At 32.2% G+C, this 21,374-nt stretch overlaps 5 protein-coding genes and 1 non-coding gene across 8 annotated transcripts; 4 read left to right on the top strand and 2 right to left on the bottom strand.

The window, feature by feature from the left end:
• The first annotated feature begins 1,574 nt into the window (after positions 1 to 1,574).
• On the top strand, positions 1,575 to 2,434 carry LOC106755841. Its single transcript, XM_014638057.2, has one exon. It carries the CDS (start codon positions 1,648 to 1,650, stop codon positions 2,239 to 2,241), a length of 594 nt encoding a protein of 197 aa, XP_014493543.1. The 5' UTR covers positions 1,575 to 1,647; the 3' UTR covers positions 2,242 to 2,434.
• Positions 2,435 to 6,789: 4,355 nt separating this feature from the next.
• LOC106776214 lies at positions 6,790 to 9,796 on the top strand. The gene is made up of 5 exons (XM_014663596.2): positions 6,790 to 6,909; positions 6,994 to 7,067; positions 7,850 to 7,979; positions 8,115 to 8,429; positions 9,051 to 9,796. The coding sequence occupies exons 1-5, from the start codon at positions 6,790 to 6,792 to the stop codon at positions 9,321 to 9,323; spliced, it is 912 nt and encodes a 303-aa protein (XP_014519082.1). The 3' UTR covers positions 9,324 to 9,796.
• Positions 9,797 to 10,906: 1,110 nt separating this feature from the next.
• Positions 10,907 to 10,979, bottom strand: TRNAR-ACG. Its single transcript has one exon. It is a non-coding gene; the product is annotated as a tRNA-Arg (tRNA).
• Positions 10,980 to 11,038: 59 nt separating this feature from the next.
• On the top strand, positions 11,039 to 14,649 carry LOC106777025 (TLD domain-containing protein 2). Of its 3 annotated transcripts, XM_014664527.2 has the most exons (8): positions 11,044 to 11,376; positions 11,579 to 12,096; positions 12,254 to 12,326; positions 12,716 to 12,796; positions 12,892 to 12,955; positions 13,418 to 13,505; positions 13,619 to 13,703; positions 14,299 to 14,649. In XM_014664527.2, the coding sequence occupies exons 1-8, from the start codon at positions 11,245 to 11,247 to the stop codon at positions 14,380 to 14,382; spliced, it is 1,125 nt and encodes a 374-aa protein (XP_014520013.1). In that variant the 5' UTR covers positions 11,044 to 11,244; the 3' UTR covers positions 14,383 to 14,649. The 3 variants fall into 3 exon arrangements, with proteins under 3 accessions (XP_022634566.1, XP_022634567.1, XP_014520013.1); XM_022778845.1 differs by lacking the exon at positions 13,619 to 13,703 and having other exon boundaries at positions 11,039 to 11,376; XM_022778846.1 differs by lacking the exon at positions 14,299 to 14,649 and having other exon boundaries at positions 11,040 to 11,376; positions 13,418 to 13,528; positions 13,619 to 13,673.
• Positions 14,650 to 14,958: 309 nt separating this feature from the next.
• On the bottom strand, positions 14,959 to 20,586 carry LOC106756016 (asparagine synthetase [glutamine-hydrolyzing] 3). Its single transcript, XM_014638251.2, has 15 exons — positions 20,499 to 20,586; positions 19,718 to 19,815; positions 19,286 to 19,424; positions 19,018 to 19,113; positions 18,784 to 18,925; positions 18,029 to 18,124; positions 17,820 to 17,914; positions 17,437 to 17,598; positions 17,264 to 17,344; positions 16,950 to 17,171; positions 16,664 to 16,798; positions 15,856 to 15,936; positions 15,683 to 15,769; positions 15,494 to 15,601; positions 14,959 to 15,384 (listed from the first exon to the last, which is right to left on the bottom strand). The coding sequence occupies exons 2-15, from the start codon at positions 19,795 to 19,797 to the stop codon at positions 15,199 to 15,201; spliced, it is 1,710 nt and encodes a 569-aa protein (XP_014493737.1). The 5' UTR covers positions 19,798 to 19,815; positions 20,499 to 20,586; the 3' UTR covers positions 14,959 to 15,198.
• Positions 20,270 to 20,950, top strand: LOC106756018 (50S ribosomal protein L23-like). The gene has a single exon (XM_014638253.2). The coding sequence runs from the start codon at positions 20,513 to 20,515 to the stop codon at positions 20,924 to 20,926; it is 414 nt and encodes a 137-aa protein (XP_014493739.1). The 5' UTR covers positions 20,270 to 20,512; the 3' UTR covers positions 20,927 to 20,950.
• The last annotated feature ends 424 nt before the right edge of the window (positions 20,951 to 21,374 follow it).

Raw genomic sequence — 21,374 nt, 5'->3', positions numbered from 1 at the left:
TTTATAACAATATGAAGAATTAAGGTTCAAATCTTTACTAAAAGAGAGAGTTACATTTGGTCGTGTTTTAAACATTGTAAAGTTATCGCAAAAATAATTATAGTAGATTTAACTATTAGAAAGTATAAAATTATTGTAAAAAAATAATTTTAAGTTATTCTCCGTGCTTACTTTAATTTGCATTTAAACGTGAGTCGTTTATTAAAGCACTGGATTAAAAGAAAAGTGATGAAGAAAGGTAAGAGAGTAATTACGAGATGCGTATAAAATTAAATCCCAGAAAATTGGAGAGATTTGTTAGGATTTATTGTACATGGAACTTAATATTTCTAAACTGTCCATTATCTTTGTTTCAAACTTTAACCCAAAACTACTGCTATTGCAATTTGAATTGTTTGAACTATAGTGACCTCGTTATAATAGAAATTTCAACGATATGGACCAGATTTTATTTTCTTATTTCCAGCTATTATCAACCTAAAAACATCCTTCCTATTTGGATAAAAGCTTAAATATGTTTTTAATTTGGTATCTAAAAGAAAATTTATTTATTTTTTTGTCACTTTTAAATTGAAAAATAAAAATTTAATCCCTATAGTATATGGTACTCATTAACTATCTTTATATTAAATAAAAACGTTAAATGGTCATTTTAAATTACATACTAGCCTTGGAATATAAATATTTACACATTATCTAAAAAAGCTCTGAAAATTCGTAAAACTAATATTATTTATTTATTTTAAATTTTGAATAATGATTGAAAATTTTAGAGGAATCAAAATAAAAAAAATGTATATTTTATTAAGACTAAAACAAAATTTCAAATATTTTATAAGAAAAGGATTTCAAATTTAGTAAAAAATAAAATATAAAAAAATCTATATTAAAATGAAAACTTATTATTTTTATCGAGATCAAAATCACATTTAAGCTTTGAATAAACTGGCACTGAACCAGGTGGTGCACATATAATAGTAAACAATTAACAATGGAAGAAAATAAAATAACATTACAGTGAAACAAAGTATATATATCTCTGTACAATTTTCAACTAGTGGGAAAATTTTATTGTTTCAGAGTTTCAGCTTGTTACATCAAATGAGTTAGATAAAGATCATGTTTATTGCTAATTGTTGAATGCTGCAACTCAGCAAGCATGTTTGAATCTCACTTTAGAACACTATCAGAAAATTTTATTATAATTTTCCACTTTTGTGGTCTCTGTGAAAGACCTGCAATAACATGGCAACTGCATGGAAAGAGCCACACACATGGAAAATCTAGCCTTTCGAGATTCTGAAGGGTCTTTCTTTAATAAAACAAAATCTTCACCACAATCTTGAATGCATGGTCTAAGATCTTAGTCGCCCTTATAATACTCATATAAATCACAACTGAGATACATTGCCCAGTTATAAATTACATAATATTATATCTAAAAGTGTTTAAGGATAAGAGAAGGCTCCTGGAAAGCACTTCCAGCATTATTTTCCACAATATAAAATGCAGACACACACTTACACTATATATGTATATATATGTGTGTCTGTCTGTCTGTGCATATAACCATATACATTGAAAACAAGCCTTCTCTTGTACCCTTAGCTCTTATCCTCTTTTTTCTTGCTAAAGATTTTGATCTTCATGGATCAGTTCCACAAAGTTTCTTCCTTCAGTTGTGAACTGAGAATAATACAAGCACAAAACGTTCAGTCCTTAAAGTCCACGAAAAACTTGTTTGTTAGGGTTTATCTTCCTTCAGGGACCGACAAAAGAATTCAACTCAGCACCAAAAAAGTTTCCTCAAATATGAAACATGTACCCTTTTGGAACGAGTCCTTCAGCCTAGATTGTTCATGTCCCCAAGAGTTGTTGGAAAGCCTTAGGAAGGAAAGGGTTGTGTTGGAGCTGCGGCAAAGCAAGATTTGGGGGTCGCATGTGGTGGCAAAGGGTGATATTCCTTGGACGGAAATCGTTGAATCACCGAAGATGGAGTTCAAGGAATGGGTGAAGATGGATTTGATGAGTGGAAGTGATGAAGATGATGATGCTGATTTCAAGGCACCACAACTACAAGTAGAAATTAAAGTAGTTGTGGAGATGGAGAGTAATAAGAGAAAGAGGTTGAACAAGAAATGGGATGAGTGTGGATGCAAACATGGCCATGATGTTTATGCATGCTGCAGTGCTGAAGATTATGATATATTTGCTTTAGGTGCAGTTTTGGAAGCTTTTTGAGTTAGACAGAGAGGAAGATGCTACAACGTGAATTTTGTCTTTTCATTTTCCATTAGAATTCATTTTCTTAATGTTGTAATTGTACATAGGTGGTCCTAATGATTTGTTTTAATACTTGAACAACTATGTAGTAATTAATTAATTAATTGATTGATGTGTGGTTATTGCTGAAGATTTTCCTGTATAATATATTGCCAACCATGAATATAAAATAAATAATGGAAACTATTGCTAAATAAACTAATAATATAAACCAATTTTTTTAAGTGATGGTTGTTTATGTTTTTTTTGGAAAATGATATTTTGACATCATTTTTTTGACATCATTTTAACACTGTATATGTGTCAAAATGTGGTTGAACGATTTCAAATTAAAAAAATAAACTTTGGTTTTTCTCTTTCAAATATATCTCTGTCTAAACTTTTTTAATTTGAAATCGTCCAATCATATTTTGACACGTGTGCAGTGTCAAAATGATATCAAAAAATAGTGTTAAAATGTCATTTTTTTTTTTTTCTATGTTGTTTACTCAACTCAAAGCTCTCAACTTTACTAATCGATTATCTCACAAAAAAGGTAAACTATATATATATAAAAGATCTGTTCGATGTTTTGAACATATACCTTTATAATTTTGGATTAAGATAGATTTATTATATATTGTCTAAAAAAATATCACATGCAAAGCTTTTAATTTTATTCATGCGAAAAAAATTTAATAATAATCTAAGAAAAAGAAAAAAGACAGCTATCTCCAAAAGAAATTATAATAAAGCATGTTTACTCTGTTTGAATTTCCATATATAAGAAATAATAAGGTAAAGAGAAAAAATAAAAAAATATATTTTTACAAATTAAATTTTGAACAGTTAACTTTTTTTATTTATAAATTTTTACTTAAATAATAACATATTCATTCTTCATTTAAATTATATTATTTCTACTCTTAGATAATTACTAGGTTCTTACAGTTAAATATTTAAATATAATACATAAATAGTGTTAATTAGGATCTTTTCCAAATCAAACAGGAAAACAAATATTACTTTTTTCCTATTAATTTCAAAATATACGTGTCTTCCTCTTAATGATAAACCTTAAAACTGTCTATTCGAATTATACGCAACTAAAATTAGCATGACCATAGTGAAGTTATTTATTTAAACATTATTTAGAGCACATATTTATAACTTTATTAGCTTTTTATATTATATTATAATTTTTTTTCTCAATATAATATAAGATTTAACTTATGTAGCGATAGATTCATAAATATAGACTTTTTAAAATTCAATAAATTTTGATAAAGTTCTTTCACTCCCTCTGAATAATAAATTTAGATGCTTTTTTTTCTTACATTTGAAATATTTTTTTTACGTAAAAAAATAAATATTAGAGAGACTATTGTATTATAATTTTATTTGAAAACGACATAAACAAAATAAAATCTCAAAATCACCACAATAAAATTTATCGCTTTAGAAATAACTTTTGTTTAAAATAAAGTATAAATGAAAGTGAAAAATATAATAATGTTTAACATTATCAGAAAGAGAAAATTAAGAATACATGAAGAAAATAGTTGTTAGGTAGATTTATAGGTGAAGTGTCTCTGTATGAAAAGATAAAATGAGTATATATACTGTTTTATTTTATTTGAACTTTATGGTAAAAATATAAAATGACAAGTATGAAGCTCTCTATCATGATAAGAAAGAAAGAGCTAAGCTATCTTATTGATTTATACAGTACCACTTATGGTTGATGCAGAGGTTTAATATCACAATTAACACACTTTAGCAGCTTCCTACCATATGCGAAACACGACCATCACCATAATCTTTAAAAATAAACATCTATAACATTTCCTTATAATTTTTTTTAATAAAATTCATGCTATATATATATATTATTATGAAGTGTGATATTTAAGTGGACCAACATTCAAAAGTTCAACTATCACATAACAATTTATTAAAATTAATTATAAAGAAATATCAAATCAAAATCGTAGGTTTTAAAAATAGTTAACGTTTCGAAAATTTGAAGTCTTGTGGCATTAATGTTTTCTTGATTATATAGGTATTAAAGATATTTTTACGTTCAAATCAACCTCGTATCAAACAATAATAAATTTAATAACTAACAAATATAATCAATATATATATATATATATATATATATTATAGAATATATTATTTATATTATTTATTATTTATTGAACTTAAGTCATATAATTCAATTATCTATTAATCTTAAATTATTATAATTGATTATAAATAATATAATTAATGAATGTCATTTTAATTAAATAAATAGAGACCAAATACATATCTACTTAATAAACTGACGTGTACTCAATCATAAACAAATCTTAGATTTGAAATTAACCTTATCATATATAAGAAAAAAAATGAAAGAAAAAAAAAACGTTTGATTTTAGAAAAAGAAAATGATTGTTAATATCATCACATGAAGGAAACAACTACTTACATGCTACCACTACTTTCTTATATCATTAATTATCAATATTGACAATAGATGACATCTATCTTCTCCACATCTATGCATCATACATCAACTTTTATTTATATTTTCATGTGAACACCCAATTGATTTTTTATGTATGGTTGGAATAAAAGGAAAATAAACATAAAATGTACAAGAAAACAAAAGAATAAATAAAATAAAGATTTCTTAGTTAGAGATGGAGAAATGATAATAAAATATTTTACTATACCATTATTTTATATTTTTATTGTAACATTTGTAAAAATGTTTGTGGCAACATATATATTGTAAAAATGGAGAGATGATAATAAAATATATATTTCCCAATAAATATACATAATTTTTACTTTATTTTTTCTTATATCTTCAAATCGCTACTTTTATTTGCTATCAAGTTATAATATGTATTTAATAAACATTTACTTTAGATTCGATATGAGATTGATAAATGAAATTCTGATACATATATTTTATTTATGATTGATAAAATAACGCTTTATTAATAGATTTTAACTTTTTCCAATAAACTACTCAATTAGTATTACAAAATAATTTTTCAAATAACATCTCGGTTTTCCCATCTTACTTCTTACAGCAATAATAACAAATAATAAAAATATGTTGTTTAAATCTGTTTATAACTATAACTTGTTTTTACACTTGTGAAGTTATTTATTTAATAATACATGTATTATTATTTTAGTTATTCATTTTTTAACATAATGTTTATTTATTTTATTGGTAAATAATAAGTATTTTAAATTACACTCAAGAATAAGTTTTTACACAAATATTAAATGGAATTTAATTTTATATAAAACTTTGTAGATTGTAAAAAATTAAAATAAAAAAATAACTTTATAATTATAATTATTCCATTTATGTAATTACTTGATATTGAATTTTAATTTAATAACTAATCACATATTTATTTATCAACGTACAATTTTCAAGTAGCTGATAAACTAATTTTACTAAACGTTCTCAGTTTAACTTTTCATTAAATTAATTTTTGAGCAATGAATTGCTTTTTCAACTAACTTTAAAAAATATTGTACCATGCTATTTTTTCTTTCACTTTATTTTTTCTTTCTTTTCATCTAAATAAAAGAAATTATGACCATGCTATTTATGTACAAGAATATTGTACCATAAAAAACATATTTTTAGGAGTAGGACGGATTTCTACCACTAATTCATATTTAAATTATATGAAATCACATTAAAATGCTACCTAACATGTAGATAGCAGTTGGATTATTGTATATGTGATAGCAAATTAAACATTAGGTTTTTTTATTCTAAATTGAAATATTACAAGTAGCTCTTATGTTAAATCCAATTTTTATAATAAATTTTACTATTAAATAAAATAAAAAAGTAGTATTTATATAACTTTTTTTTTTAATAATTTTATCCTAAAAAGTAGGGTTATCGAAACTTTAACTTATTAATTTCATTAATATTATAATTTCTACTACTTTATTATATGCAAAATTTTAGTAATAGAATTAACTTAAATATATTTTTTAGACGATGTTTATCTTATTTTTTATACGTTATAATTTAAGTATTAGTCTGAAATATTATTTAATAAATTTAAAAATTAATTTCATTAAATTAAAATAATTATCTTTTTATTTTTAAAATTTAGAAATTAAAACTAAAATATATTAAAATTTAAAATAGAAATAGAATTCAGTTTCAAATTAAGTTTAAAAATTAATAACATATTTAATTATTATTAGTAAATCGATTTTCTCTTCTGAGAGAACGTTGGAATACATTGTACTGGCCATCAGAGGACACGTGGCAAGCTCAGGCATACAAGAAAGGAGCGAGTTTCACGGTAGTGTTCCAAACTCCAAAAACTTTCTCAAATCTTTAGATTAGTCCTCCTTTGCATTTAAATTTAAACACATTTTCTATTCATTTCATTTCAATTTCGATTCCAATTCAAATATCCGAGTAACGCGTAGTGTATGTATATCTCTCCCTGACTCACTTCGACACTCAGATTCACAACTAACGGAAGAATGCAGAGAGGCACTCCGGTCAGAAACCCACACACCTCCACCTCCGATCTCCTCACTTGGTCGGAAACTCCTCCGCCGGAATCTCCCGCCACCGCCTCCTCTGCTGCTCGCTCACGCCAGGTTCACTGTTTGTCTACTCTCTCATCTCTCTCTCTCTCTCTCTTTCTCGCACTCACATTCTCTCTTACTGCATTCACATCACAGCCTTCGGATAGAATCAGCAAGGTTCTCCATGGCGACCAGGTCACCGACGAAGAAGCTCAGATGCTAACCAAGAGGTACAACACGAGAACTTTCATTTCTTACTATCTGTTATGTTCACAACTCATATCAGATCTGCTAGTGCTTTTTTCGTTTTCTTCATTTCTTCGATCTGCTTTAAAACTTGTTGGCGCTGATCTGTTTGTTAATTTGTAATTATGATAAACTCGTTAGTTTCTTCTGCGTTTTCTTACAGGTAATATCATTGCTTCAGAACAATGTGATGTTCAGTATCTCGCACGCTTTAATATACTTATTTAGTTTTGGCTTTTAACCACTGCTTTGAAATGGAATGCTTCTTTTGTGTCGTAAGCCCGATTAGTTAACTGAGTAAATCCTATTAGTCGTTCCGCCTTTTGTTGCTAGCCCATGTATATTCGTGATTTAGTGCGTTGATTAGCAATTAATTAGGCTTTGTTTGGATAAATTTATTTATAGGAACAATGGTAAAATGTATTATAATTTATAGGAACAATGGTAAAATGTATTATAATTATTTTCGTAAACTAAAATCATAGCATGTTAGCTTTCTGGAGAAAAAGCTTTGATAAAAGTTAAGTTTATAAGTTGATTTAAGCTCAACAACCTTTTTTTATTTTTTTGTCCTCTTAAGTGTTTATGAAAAATATAATTCAAATAGAATCTTAGTAGAAAGTGGTTTTCATATACATGTGTGCTGCAGTATATATTTTTTCAGGATCTACTGTTTATTTTGTGTAATACATTCAAGGCTTTTTTGCTAATTAACTCTTTAAATATAATGTTTTGTTGAACACGTGCTTCCATTTGCCACGCTCAGCAAACCATGCTCAGGGTATAAAATGAAAGAAATGACTGGAAGCGGTATATTTGGTGCCAATGGAAAAGATTCTGCATCAGAAGCCAATTCTGCGGATTCCAATAACAGAACAAGCATACGCATATGCCAGGTATACTTATAGATAATTTACTTGTCTGGGGTTCAATGTGGCTGTATGAGTATTCTAAAACATGAAATCAAACTTCATTCCGACCGCAATGTTCGTGTTTTGATTTGTTTTCTCTGTGATTGCATTGCATCTCAGCAAGCGATGAATGGAATTAGTCAGATATCATTCAGCACTGAAGAGAGCATTTCTCCTAAGAAGCCTACCTCAATCCCCGAGGTAGCGAAACAACGTGAACTGAGTGGGACAATGCAAAGTGATTCGGACTCGAAGAGTAAGAAGCAAATATCAAATGCCAAGACCAAGGAGCTCACTGGAAATGACATATTCGGCCCCCCTCCTGAAATTGTGCCGCGATCAGTGGCGGCTGCACGCACTATGGAATCCAAGGAAAGTAGAGATTTGGGAGAGCCTCTTCCCAGAAATGTGCGAACATCAGTGAAAGTTTCTAATGTAAGTATCTTCTAGGCGAGAAATAGTCGCTATCTATCATTGTATGCTAGATGATTGGCTAATGAACTGTTTTACTGCATAATTCCTTCTTTTTAAGTTGGTTATCAACGTGGATTGATCTAAAGCTTCTGTGCTATTTGTAGGCCTGTGCCCTTCGTGGCGATGAATTTTGACCTTTGATAGTTCTCCAACACATAACTTATTACACTCTCCTAGAACACAAAATTCAAATGTAGATCAATTCTGGCCTTTTAGTTTGGGAAAAAATTTATTTAAGATATTACTCAAGGAATGTACCCGAGTTAATCATAATACAACTGCAGGTCTTGAGCAACGCAAATTATTCAGATGGATTTATTAAGAATTTTCTTTATAATTTTTTCTTTTCCAAAATATGAGCCTGTAAAATTGATTTGAAGGTAAACAGTACTTGCATCATTGAAAAAGGTTGACGGTTTGTCTCATTGTCTTCAAAGTTTCCATGACAGTGTATTATTATTCACCCTAGAATTCAATAATGTCAAAATCTTTTTTTTTTTCTGAAATAAGATCTAATATCTTAGCGCACGTGCTTATTGAGATCAACTTTTCATTTTAACTTCGGCTTTTTTCAAATTGTAGCCTGCAGGTGGCCAAAGTAATATCTTGTTTGGTGAGGCACCTGTTGAGAAGACATCAAAGAAGATACATAACCAGAAGTTTGCGGAGTTGACAGGCAATAATATTTTCCAAGGAGATGTTCCTCCAGGTTCAGCAGAAAAGCCTCTAAGCAGGGCTAAGCTCAGAGAAATGACTGGCAGTGACATATTTGCTGATGGAAAGGCAGAAATCAAAGATCCTGTGCGAGGTGCTCGGAAACCCCCTGGTGGAGAGAGCAGCATAAGCTTGGTTTAAGTTATTTTAACCTTCAAAACTACTAGCGATATAGTCTCTTAATACTTTTTTGTCTGACACTTTCTATTGGTTGAGATTTACGCGAGTCTTACTTATGTGGATCTCTTCAACAAACTAGCAAGACTCACATGAATTTTTGCCAATAAAAGAAAGCAGATAAAAAGTATTAAATGTGTGTTAGCATTTTACTTTTTTTTAACTTATCCCTTTTGACGTAGGCATTCTTAAAGTATGTCTGAACTCCCATGTTTTTCAGTAGAAGCGTCAGTGTGGTCGATTATCAGTGTTGTAGGTTCAACTGTTCATGAACATCGTAAAAACCTTACTTTACATTTGAACGATGAAAGAGGGAATCAACCACACTTGGACGAGGTTTTAGTGTTCATTTGTCTTAAACTTGTTAGGAAAACATCACTCATGTCATGTTTTTTTGAGTAGTTAAAGAAATATATTTCATGCTGTTGTCCATCGTAGACTTGTGAGTGGAATAATCTTCCTAGCTGTATTTTTAAAATTGAATAATGGAAATGGATGGTTTGCATAATCTGATTAGGGATATGGGTGATTTAAAGAGTATGTGTATGGTAGAAATGAAAGAGAAAAATTTCGAGAAAATTAGAGACAATAGATACAAATACTGTGTATCAAAGCTTTATACACACTCATTTGATGCACTGATAAGTTTTCGAATATATTTATGTATAAATGAATCCTTAAGTAATGTATCGTCTCATACAATGAAATTTTTAACAGAAAGTTCATTTACATTCTAAATGCTATGGGTTACTTAAGATGTTATATCCAGTGAGAGAATAATCATTATTTGGTGGTTTATGAATAAATTTCATATAAATAAGTAATTGAATAATTTATGGTAAGTATAATGTATTTAAGTTCTTATATTCCTCTTGAAATCTTCAAAGTCCTCATTGTCTTGGGCAATCCGTTTTTTTTTTTCCACATTTAAGAATTATTACCTACACTAATATCATTGTCCGTTTGAATAAGAAATTTGTCCTATTCCTACATGTCAACTTTCGTTATTGAATGATTCAAAATATCTTGGTAATATTAACTCAAAATCTATAGAGGTTGTTTGACCTATCTATTTCTTTTTCAAAATCTCCTCTTCTACGAAACTTCGGAATCAATAAATCATAAAATGGCTTATAACCTTCACCATGTGTTAAACTTTGTTTTCATTTTCTCAAATATTAAGTTAGGTATTTACTAAAAAATAATCTTATTTTCCCATGTGAAGATATTTTTAGGAAAAATATTAAAAAGGAAATCATGTTGGTCAAGTTTAAAAATTTACAAAAATAAATCTTCGGTCCTTAAGCTAATTAACTGTCATTTTCAATCACAAAAATACAATTTAGAAGAAATTTATTCATAAAGGTTCAAATTTAACCCTTACTATACCAAAATGAATAAACTGTTACGTTTAATATCAATGGAAGGTAACTATAAAAAATACCAAAAAGAAAACAATAAATCATAAGAACCGTTTTTTGTTAGTAAAACCAAACAAGTACAAACACAAACATAAATTTAATTTTGTCCTTGTCCTTACAAAAACACGACTCCACTGGGGATCGAACCCAGAATCTCTGGTTCCGTAGACCAGCGCCTTATCCATTGGGCCATGGAGTCCTTTTGTTAAGTGATCCTCAAAATAAATTAAATCAAGGTAAAACAGTAATGATCTAGATTTGGACATGGCGGCGTGATGACCAAGCTAAGCTGTATGGCTTTTGGGGTCAGCATCTGCATAGTTCGTTCGGTGACACGAGAATATGAAAGCTATGGCGCACCAACAAATTCACCACCTAGTTATCTTGTTCTCAATTGTGCCGTAGAAACAAGGACAAGATCCCATGTTTCTGAAAATACCAGGATTCGAGTTCCGTAAGTAAAAATGGGAAAAAGGCAATCTTTACGCAACAAAGCAACCAACTTTGTTTCTGTCCTTCTCAACCCCATCTCGGACTCCGACGCTCCCAAACCCTCCAAGCACCCTCCACCCACTCCAACACCAACACCTCCTTCCGTAAGTTTTATCTCTTTCTTCATCCCTGTTGTCTTCATGTCTCGTCTCTCAGCATCATTTCTGTATTTACCTTATTAAGTTTTAATCTCTTCCTTAGAATCTCCTCTTATTTTGTTTTCTTTTTTCTCAATCCTTTTTTAAAGTAAGCTTCTTCGTGTTTGCTTCAAAGTAAAGTTTAGGTGTGCATTTTGTTTCGTCTCAGGGAGAAGTAGGTGGATCAGAGAATGATGAAGAAGTTAACCGTGGTTTAGCTGATGGGCCTGATACTTCATCCTTCACTGCGTTTCTCTATTCTTTTTTGTCTTCCTCTGACCCTGGAGATAATGCAAACTCGCACGCCCAGAGTGATGATCGCAAAGGTGCTGCACCTGATCACAACCCTTTACCAGACTCGTTGCTGAAGGAAAATGTTGCGAGGAAAAGTTTGTTTTCCAAAAGCAAGCAATCACTTGGAAGAGCCATTCGCAAAATTGGTGGATTTCGCTATCATGATCGCAGAGATAACCTTGAAATGAAATTGGACGACGGGAGTGGCTCTAAGGTTTCTGGTGTTGTTGAGATGAGGCGTATTGAACCTGTGCAAGACTCTGTCACTGCGCCTTTGGATGATCTTCCTGAAATTTCTGAACCTTCGGTTCTCCTTTCAGATAGTATGAGGAATGTTCTATATGTTTCTCTTCCACCGCTTATTCACGGAAGGAAATGGTTGTTGTTGTACAGGTATGTAATACCAGTGCATCAAGGGTCATTGGCAGACACAAGATTTCGTGTATTCTGTTCTGAAGTTCTTAATCTTGCTATAGATAAATTTATTACTGTTATTATTGTTATTATTTGGAGTACTGTCATTGTTGTAACTTCTATACATTGTTTGCAGCACTTGGAGGCATGGTATATCACTTTCCACTCTTTACCGGAGAAGCATGATTTGGCCTGGATTGAGTTTGCTGGTACAGCTTAGTTATTCATCAGCTGTGTTACTTTTAAGCATGTATTTATCTGTCTCTAATCTACATTAGAAAATTAGTAAAGGTCAAATGCTAAATGGTGCTTGAATATTATGTAAATAGTTTATATGTTATAGTTAACAATAATAGCATGCAGTAGCTTAAGGTGTCCAAATGTTGTCCCAGATTTACAAGATTAATGGTTAAACAAGTTTATGTTGGCAAATTGTACTGCCACATCCAAGTAATTATCTTGCTATATGGTGGATTGTGGCCTTATAGTCTGTACCGAGTTGAAATTGTTATATGCATAATTTTGTTCTTTAATAATTTAGGAGAGCTACTTTTTTCCTATCAAGGATTAGTTCTTATTGTCATAAATTCCATTCTAGATTGTTGGAGATAAAAGAGGAGCAGTATTTGGCAGCATTGTTGAAGCACCTCTCAGATCATCTAGCAAGAAGAAATACCAGGTCATACCAAAAGTCATTTTATTTTATTGGTTATTTGATAGATTGACTGCAATTGTGCTACTTGTTTTATTGATTTGACAAAAGATTTTGTACAGGGAACAAACAATACATTTGTTTTCACAAATATCTCTGGTCACCCTGTCATATATCGCCCAACAGGTATCTACATTACATCCGTTATTACCAGAGTCAATTCCCTTTGAGGGATGCTTGATTTTCTTTTCTTTTATGCCATAATTTTGTCTGCTACATTAACTGATTAACTTGGCAATGAGATTTTATTTTACACATGATACTTTCCTATTCATCTGAAATCAATGAATCATTAAAAGATGATGAATTTTCTGGTATTAATAGTTGGTCTAGTAGAATATTGGAAAATTGAAGGAAGAAAATGTTATAACGGTGTAATATTGTTTGTAAGATTTAGCAGCTGCTAGAGGCATTATTTGAGATTTGCAGTGCAAAAGAAAAGTGAGGCTATACTGCTAAAGTTGCTCAGCGTATGACATGGCACCTATCTTAGCATTCAATTCATACACATGGTTGCATAGAGTGAATATCTGGCTTGCTGTGAAATTCTCTTCACATGCTTTACTGAATTGACCACAATATTTGCAGGAGTCAATCGCTATTTCACACTTTGCAACACTGACTATTTAGCAATTGGTGGAGGAGGTCATTTTGCACTTTATCTGGATGGTGATCTGTAAGAGCTCTGTACTTTTCATTGTACAATCTTTTCCGAATCTGTGCTAGCCTGCTTTCAGTCAAACATCATGAGCCTGAGTTTTTGTTTCTATAATCTCTTCTTACTTGAAGATTGAATGGTTCAAGTTCAGTCTCAGAAACTTATGGGAATCCTTGCCTTGCAAATTCTGAAGATTTTGAAGTGAAGGAAGTAGAGGTGCACACAAAGTTCCCCCTTTTGCTTCTCATTGCACACACCCCACCCCTACAACCTTTGTTTTATGCTAGCTACTTGTGAACCATTTAGGGTATTTCCACTTCAGAGGACATTCCCTAGGTCATAAGTTTAATACTTGAATCTTTAGGATCTCTCTGATGGATTACACTGACATGACATAAAATACTCTACAACACAAGAATAAATAAGCATTTTTGTCTTAAAAACATTTATTTATGCCAACAATTAAATAAGGTCACCTTTATATGAAGTAATAGTTGCAAGAAGGTTTCAAGAATGATATGACACAGTGGGATCCATAAAAAGTAAATTAAAACATTGTGAAATGACTGCTGAAACGATGATAACCTTATACGAACAAAATTTAGATGCAGTTCTATTTCATACTGTTCTCTTGTCAGAATTGAAAATGTATTTTGGTAATTTGTCTAATGGAATTATGTATTAAAAGACTTCGCAGTTTATCAAGGTAAAAAAGTTAAATTGTAATTGGTTTAACTGCAAAGAGTGTACTTTTATAAAAGTTTACTTATTTGTAAATGAGAAAGTTAATTGGTCTGTGACATTCATGCAGTTATGGGGCTTTGTATATGCTTCAAAATATGAGGAAGTGCTAGCAATGAGCAGAACAGAAGCACCTGGGATCTGCCGATGGTGAATATGGATTACACTGACATGACATAAAATACTCTACCTGGAATCTGGTCGAATCAAATGGTTTGCACTTGGCATTCATTGAATGGTCACTTTCCCTCTGGCCTCTAGTGTTGTGAAGTGAGCAATGCGAAGTTCATATTACGATGTAATGGAGACATTTTATGTATCAACATATTTTCTTACTAAGCACTAACCTATATGTAAATATTACCAAGCATGTATATATGGAGTCCCTACTTGAAAAAATGTTTACCAATTTTGTTCAGAATATAAGATGGAGCAAATTTTTAAGTGTTTGTCTTTAAGCAGATGTCAAAAGACGAGAAAGAACTCTATGATGTGGACCTTGTGTCCCAGGTAAATGCCGAAGAAAAGATGGTATTTTTATAGGTATATATCAGCATGAATATAATTTTACTCTGCTGCAGAGTTCTAAAACTTTCTGAAAATGCAGTAAAAATGAAGGCTAAAGTAATTTGTAAGATCCTAGGTATTTAATCATTTTCAAACAGGCCTACCACAAGGAACGGGTCAGTTGTTTTTTCTTAAAAATACTAATGTCAGAGCTAGTTAAAAAAAAAAAATCAGTTGAGTCCTTTTATACAACAAAACTTTAATCGAAATGTAATGAAAAGGTCCAATTACAGATTAAAAACTTTTAAACGTAGATAATTATTCAAGAAAAAGAAACAAATAGTTTAAGACCTACGTATTAATTTAAGCTACAAATAAAAACAACCCCGCCATTCATTAGTTTCATCTACTTGAATTTAAATTCCCACTTGACTTGACAGTTATTGCGTACACTTTTTTTTGTTTAAAGTGTTCCATTTTTGGGTTTGTCAACTTTGGTATCCACCGTATCATATGAAGCTTCATGAACACCAAGCGCCGCACGACCAGAAGGGTCAAGATTTTTGGACCATGCCGCATCCCATTCCACAGCTTTTGCAGTACTGCATGCCACACTAGGACCCCCTGGAACTGTTGCCCTTGCTGCATTCTGTTAAAATGGTTAAACATTATCAGAATCAGGTTTAGAAAGATTTGAATTTTAACAAGTAAACCAATGCGTGCATATTAGAAGGCAAGGTTCTTTACGTCCATCTTACCTTCGGAAAGAACTTCTCAAAAATTGTCCTGTAGAGGTATCCTTCTTTTGTAGTAGGAGTGTTTTCAGGGTAAATAAAACTGGCAGCATGCATTGTTGCATCTGGGACCTGACCATTTTATCAAGAGACGGTTTATTAGAACTATTGGCATTACATCCAAAAATTTTACCATCACAAGTTAAAACCTACTTGTTTATCAGCGTGATCCTTCAAGGCATCAATCCAACTGTAACCAACCCCGTCACTGAACTGTTCCTTCTGCCTGTATAATATGTGCTGAAAAAACAGACAAACCAAAACAGAATTACTACTGAAACCCTGCAACACACGAGAATAAGCATGATGCAGTAGTTGATACAAACCTTTGGTAAATATGGATTCTTTTCATCATCAAATGCATTGCGTAATACCCACTTCTCTATCCTTCCAAGATCACGCCTTATCTGCGCAAATTTGTCAAGAGTTTCATAAAGAGATTGAAAATGAAGTCAACAAGATGAACTTATTAAAAGATTGCAAAATCAACCAGAACAACTTCTTAAAGCCGTAAAATCAAGATAACCATAGAAAACAAACTTGAACAATTAAACTAAAGGGAAACAGTTAAAATGGCCTTTAAATTTGTTTAACAGTAAGGTACGCAATCTAAATCAACATTGCAGAAAATGGCAGAACTTGAAAAAACTAACATTACTAAACAAATTATGAGAATGAAAATTTCTGCATCTGTTAGAAGAGTAGTATAAACAAAATCTCTAGAATTACTTGTGGATAAGTGGACATAAAATTCTTAGCTTCATAGGTGAAAACATACTTTTTCATAATGAGTAACTGTAATATATTATTCCTAAGTGTTGTATAAGGAAGTATATTCCTGGAGATTCACAAGAAAATAGACAAGTTAGGAACGGAAAATTTCAAGTCTTGAACACCACCTGAAAAATATTTTTTATAATTAAAAAAATTTGTACAAAAATGAAAAAGGTTTAAGTAACCAAGTTCTGAAAATCCACCACTAAATGCACGTGCAAGCAACCCAATCATAAGATGGGATAGATAGAACAGTTATGTAGCATAAGAAGATGAAAACAGAAAAACGTAAATGTAAAATACCATTTTCCACTCCGGATCATAAGAAGATGAAAACAGAAAAACGTAAATGTAAAATACCATTTTCCACTCCGGATCCATACTCATTGCTACTTCGATAAATTCTTTATCCAAGAATGGTACACGGGCCTCAACTCCCCATGCTGCAGTTGACTTATTGGCTCTCAGGCAGTCATAAAGATGAAGAGCTTTAATCTGTCAAATCATCAAAGCGACTAAAAATTGAATAAACAAGTAATGCATAAAATGAAAAAGAGAAAAAGGGAGAAAATATATATTTAAGCTCATAAAACTTCGCAAAATAAATTAAATCAAACAGAATTACATAAAAATTATTACACATTACTTTTCGACAAGTTTCTTCGTGAAGCTCTTTCTTGTTAGGTGCCTTATGAAAATACAGGTAACCTCCAAATATTTCATCTGAACCTTCTCCAGAAAGAACCATTTTCACTCCCAAGGATTTAATTTTCCTGGACATAAGAAACATTGGAGTACTTGCTCTGATAGTCGTTACGTCATATGTTTCAATATGGTAAATGACTTCTTCAAGTGCATCTATACCTTCCTGATACAGCAATATACAAGATTGCTTCTGAGTGGCAATAGAAAGCTCATTAGAAAAAAAAATAAAATTAATAGATTGTGAGAGATGATCACCTGAACCGTGAAATAAAGTTCGTGGTGACGAGTACCAAGATAATCTGCTACCTCTTTTGCAGCTTTCAAGTCCGGAGAGCCCTGCATGAAGGAAACGTCAGATCATGAAGAATATGAAAGCTGGTACACTAGCTTTCCTTTCGTTGAAGAAGCATAACGCAACTTATTCTGACCTTTAAACCAATACAGAAAGTATGCAACTGTGATCCCCATTGACGAGCCGCCTCAGATTCCGCTAAATAACGATTGACCATAGAGGCAACAAGTGATGAGTCCAATCCTCCCGACAAAAGAACTCCAAAGGGTACATCAGTCATCATTCTCTTAACCACAGCCTGCATGATATACCGTGAAACCAAACAAAGCGCTAAAAAAAGATGTTATGATAATCAACCATGCTATCAGTTAGTATGTGACTCCATTACACCAAAGGAAGTTCCACAGAGAAAGGGTGAACTTGATCACCTAAAATTCTAACCATTTTTCAAGCAAATGCAGTAGAATTGAGTTCTCAGAAATGGGGAGATAAATACCATGATTCACAATAACAGCTTACCCTCTCGAAGGTCTCACGCAAAAGTATTGGATCATAGGGAGTTGATGGAACAATCTCCGAAAACCATGGTGGATTGTACCACCTTCTTAATCCTCCTGCAAATATAACAAATTTTAACAGCATTTACTAGTGGTACAATATCTGCATGTAAAAATATGGGAATTACAAGAATCATAAACAGAGAAGACAATAAATGACATTATTGATACCTTGTTTGCTGGAATATATATGCCCCGGAGGAAATGACATGAATCTCTCACAATCATCACTCAGAGCTTTCATTTCAGATGCAAACCATGTTGATCCTGCAAATAATAACATTTAATCCGTTCATGGGATTAAAAAAAAGAAAAGAACAGCCATGCCAAGTTACAACAAATAAGACATGTATATCCAAGTAAATAAGGCAATATAAATTTTCTATCCAAAATTGATTCTAGTTCAGAATAAAAAAAGATGATTATGTGCAGGAGAGAAAAAGACGCTTCTTTTACTCGCCTTTGAAAAACTAGAATATGTTCCAAAATGTAAAAAGCAAAGGATGATGTAATAAAGTCATATTAAGGTATAAAGAAATTTGAAATAAAGAATTTAGTCATAATTTATTGAAATTACCACAACGGGATCAACTTTTGGCAAACAACATTAAATTTTGTGTTATTTATACCATAAGAAAGCACATGTATAGAAAAAACTACATAAAAAAGTGTACTGAGTTGAAACTCAGATTCTGCAGGAGTTACTAAAGCCGGGTATTCGGTTGTAGGAGATTTGGAGCGACTGGGATGACTTACATAATACATTTATCCCACTTTATTTAAAAATAGTTAACATATCCACATCAGGCTTCACTTGGATTTACTTAAATTCAACCATAGGTAGCATTATTTGAGAGGTTAAGCAACATCCAGATTGAACCGAAAATGTAAGAATGTCATAACAAGCAGAAGGCAAAGCCACATACCATCAAGACCCCAGCCCAAATAAAGAGGGGTAATGCCAATAGCATCACGAGCAGCAATAAAACTTTTATCTCGAGTATCAAGAAGAATAAAGGCGAACATCCCATCCAGCATGTTAACAAATTCCTCCCCATACTCTTCATACTGGCATCATAATTACAACAAAAACAAAGATTCATAATTTATGGGCTAATGATAGACTGCGTATCAAATGTAGCTGATTCTAAAACACTTACAAGATGGGCAATCACTTCACAATCACTACCAGTTCGAAATTGATGAGAACTCAGTTTCTGTCTCAATTGTTTGTGGTTGTATATCTCCCCATTAACCTAATGGCGTAGTTTCAATAATATGTGGTATGAGGATAAAAAAAGCAAAATAAAAATCATGTAAGTGCGTTCCCTATAACACTATCCAGAAAACAAAAACAATGCATCCTTTAGTGAAATGAATATTCCTGAAAAATGCACATATCTTTTATAATGGCACAAAGACACATACGGTGACAACAACAGTCTTGTCTTCGTTGTACAAAGGTTGATCCCCTGAAGTAGGGTCAACAATAGCAAGCCTTTGATGAGCAAGGTAACAATCATCATGGCAATGTATGCCACTCCAATCAGGACCTCTATGCCGCAACCTACATTTTTCATATCCATCACAACCACACACAAATCAGAAAAATGAGAGAGAGATTCTCTGTTGCCTAAGAAACTCCTCTAATTAACAAAACAAACATAGTCAAACATTAAGAAATCCTTCTAAAGCAGTAACATATAATTTAATGAAGCATGACCAAAAAAAAAAAGGTTTTCTCTTTTGTTTTGCTACATAAAGTGAAAGCAAAAACGATTAGTAGCATGAATATAAAAACAAAAATTCGTGTTCCGAGAAACGAATGGAAGAAGAGAAAGATAAAGAAATGCGCGCGACCTGCGAGACAATTCGATGATGCGAGCGCGCTTGGCCTGAGATTTGTCGACGCAACCCAACACTGCGAGGATTCCGCACATGGCGGCTGCGAGTAAAATCTGAAACACAGGGGAAGACACAACTCAGGGGTAAAGTGATAGGTTTCAGTATTTATTTTATCACGTGTTTCTGTTAATGGTAATTATTTTCGTTTTTTTAATATGGTTATTTCTCCCAGGTTGTCAGAACTCCGAAGATTCTCTCGGATTTTCTGCTTTATTTTTTTCATTTTATTTAAGTATCTCTCTCTTTTTTTTTTCTTTTGAGAAATATGCTAAAGGCAAGAATCCAAGTGTTTTTGTCAGCACCAGATTCCAATTTGGATTCCTTTTAACCGTCCCCTGCTTTTTAATCCGAAACTCAAATTTAGTGGGCTGAATAGAGGGGCCAATACTTCTGACCGAAAGTGCTTATTCCATTAAAATAAATAATATTTTTTAATCAAATTGCACGATAAATATATCATTAATTAAATACTATAAGTTTTAAAATAACACCCTTTGAATCCAAAATGACTAATGAACTAGTTATAAAAGAAATAAATGGAAAAAATGGGAGGAAAAAATGGAGGTGAGAAAGGAAAATAGGTTTGGGCCCAATAAGGAAATGAATATGTAGCTTAGTATTAGATTTGAAGGCAAAGAAGGAGAGGGGAAAGCTTTGCGAAGGTTGTGTCGTGAGAAATTGAGAGCGAGCATGGGAAGTAGAATGGGAAAAAGGGTGGTGCAGTTGGCAAACCTACCGATATAGCTTTTGATGCCGAACAGCTTCACCAACATTCGTGAAATCGCGATCAAGACCATTCCTTCGGCCTCCAAGATCGAGATCAAGCGCGTTCTCGAATCCCTCTACGGCTTCCAGGTCGAGAAGGTTCACACCCTGAACATAGAGGGCAAGAAGAAGAAACGGGACTGGTTGTTGATCGCAAAACCCGATTACAAAAAGGCCTACGTCACCCTCAAGAACCCGCTCTCCATTTCGCCGGATCTCTACCCGATTCGAATCATCGAGGAGGATAAAAAGAGGGTCCACAAGCAAACTAAGTCCAGCGTCGTTCAGGAAGAGGCTAGAAGTCACTGGCTCGATGACGAGGGAGAGAGGGCTTCTCCCTGCACTCCACCACTTCCTCTCTACACCTCCACATTCTGTAAATATGAGATAGTTAAATGATATTTATTGCGCAGTCAATTTTTATATGCTTCATTTATCACTCCGGTTATATCTATTTTATTTTCTTCATATTTATTAATCTCTTTTCTTTTCCTGTGGTGTTTGTGGACCATTATTCTTTAAATTTGGAGTGATTATATAGTACTGGAGTCCCCTGTTTGTGGTTCCGAGCTGTGTGTGGAGAGGGAGCATGAGTAGATTGGCGAGGTTGGTGCAGTGGTCGCGGTGGTGGTGCATGAGTAGTGTTTCTGCTCAGCTTCTGTCTCAAGTGAATGATATTCGCGAATCGATGTCCTCTTTTCCTTTTAAATTAACATTGCACATGATCTGGGTCACAATTGCCAAACAATAAAAAATTGGACACAAGAACCAATTTGAACTATTTTTACAAAATATGACACGATAGTAAACTGCCGAAAAAAGCATGACCACTTTGAACCTATCACCC

Source organism: Vigna radiata, chromosome 2 (assembly GCF_000741045.1).
Source record: "Vigna radiata var. radiata cultivar VC1973A chromosome 2, Vradiata_ver6, whole genome shotgun sequence".
NCBI classification, from domain to species: domain Eukaryota; kingdom Viridiplantae; phylum Streptophyta; class Magnoliopsida; order Fabales; family Fabaceae; genus Vigna; species Vigna radiata.
The sequence above is the reverse complement of the archived record's forward strand: the minus strand, read 5'-3'. Positions and strand labels throughout refer to the sequence as shown.

What these genes read in the sequence shown, in the direction of transcription:
- LOC106755841 (XM_014638057.2), top strand. Translation starts at nt 1,648, where the DNA reads ATGGATCAGTTCCACAAAGTTTCTTCCTTCAGTTGTGAACTGAGAATA.
- LOC106776214 (XM_014663596.2), top strand. Translation starts at nt 6,790, where the DNA reads ATGCAGAGAGGCACTCCGGTCAGAAACCCACACACCTCCACCTCCGAT. An exon ending in GCTCAGATGCTAACCAAGAG is followed by an intron (nt 7,068 to 7,849) that starts GTACAACACGAG and finishes TGCCACGCTCAG; the next exon opens with CAAACCATGCTCAGGGTATA. An exon ending in CAAGCATACGCATATGCCAG is followed by an intron (nt 7,980 to 8,114) that starts GTATACTTATAG and finishes ATTGCATCTCAG; the next exon opens with CAAGCGATGAATGGAATTAG.
- LOC106777025 (XM_014664527.2), top strand. Translation starts at nt 11,245, where the DNA reads ATGGGAAAAAGGCAATCTTTACGCAACAAAGCAACCAACTTTGTTTCT. An exon ending in TGTCATATATCGCCCAACAG is followed by an intron (nt 12,956 to 13,417) that starts GTATCTACATTA and finishes CAATATTTGCAG; the next exon opens with GAGTCAATCGCTATTTCACA. An exon ending in TTGAAGTGAAGGAAGTAGAG is followed by an intron (nt 13,704 to 14,298) that starts GTGCACACAAAG and finishes ACATTCATGCAG; the next exon opens with TTATGGGGCTTTGTATATGC.
- LOC106756016 (XM_014638251.2), bottom strand. Translation starts at nt 19,797, where the DNA reads ATGTGCGGAATCCTCGCAGTGTTGGGTTGCGTCGACAAATCTCAGGCC. An exon ending in ACGAAGAAACTTGTCGAAAA is followed by an intron (nt 16,799 to 16,949) that starts GTAATGTGTAAT and finishes ATGATTTGACAG; the next exon opens with ATTAAAGCTCTTCATCTTTA. An exon ending in TTGAGAAGTTCTTTCCGAAG is followed by an intron (nt 15,385 to 15,493) that starts GTAAGATGGACG and finishes CCATTTTAACAG; the next exon opens with AATGCAGCAAGGGCAACAGT.
- LOC106756018 (XM_014638253.2), top strand. Translation starts at nt 20,513, where the DNA reads ATGCCGAACAGCTTCACCAACATTCGTGAAATCGCGATCAAGACCATT.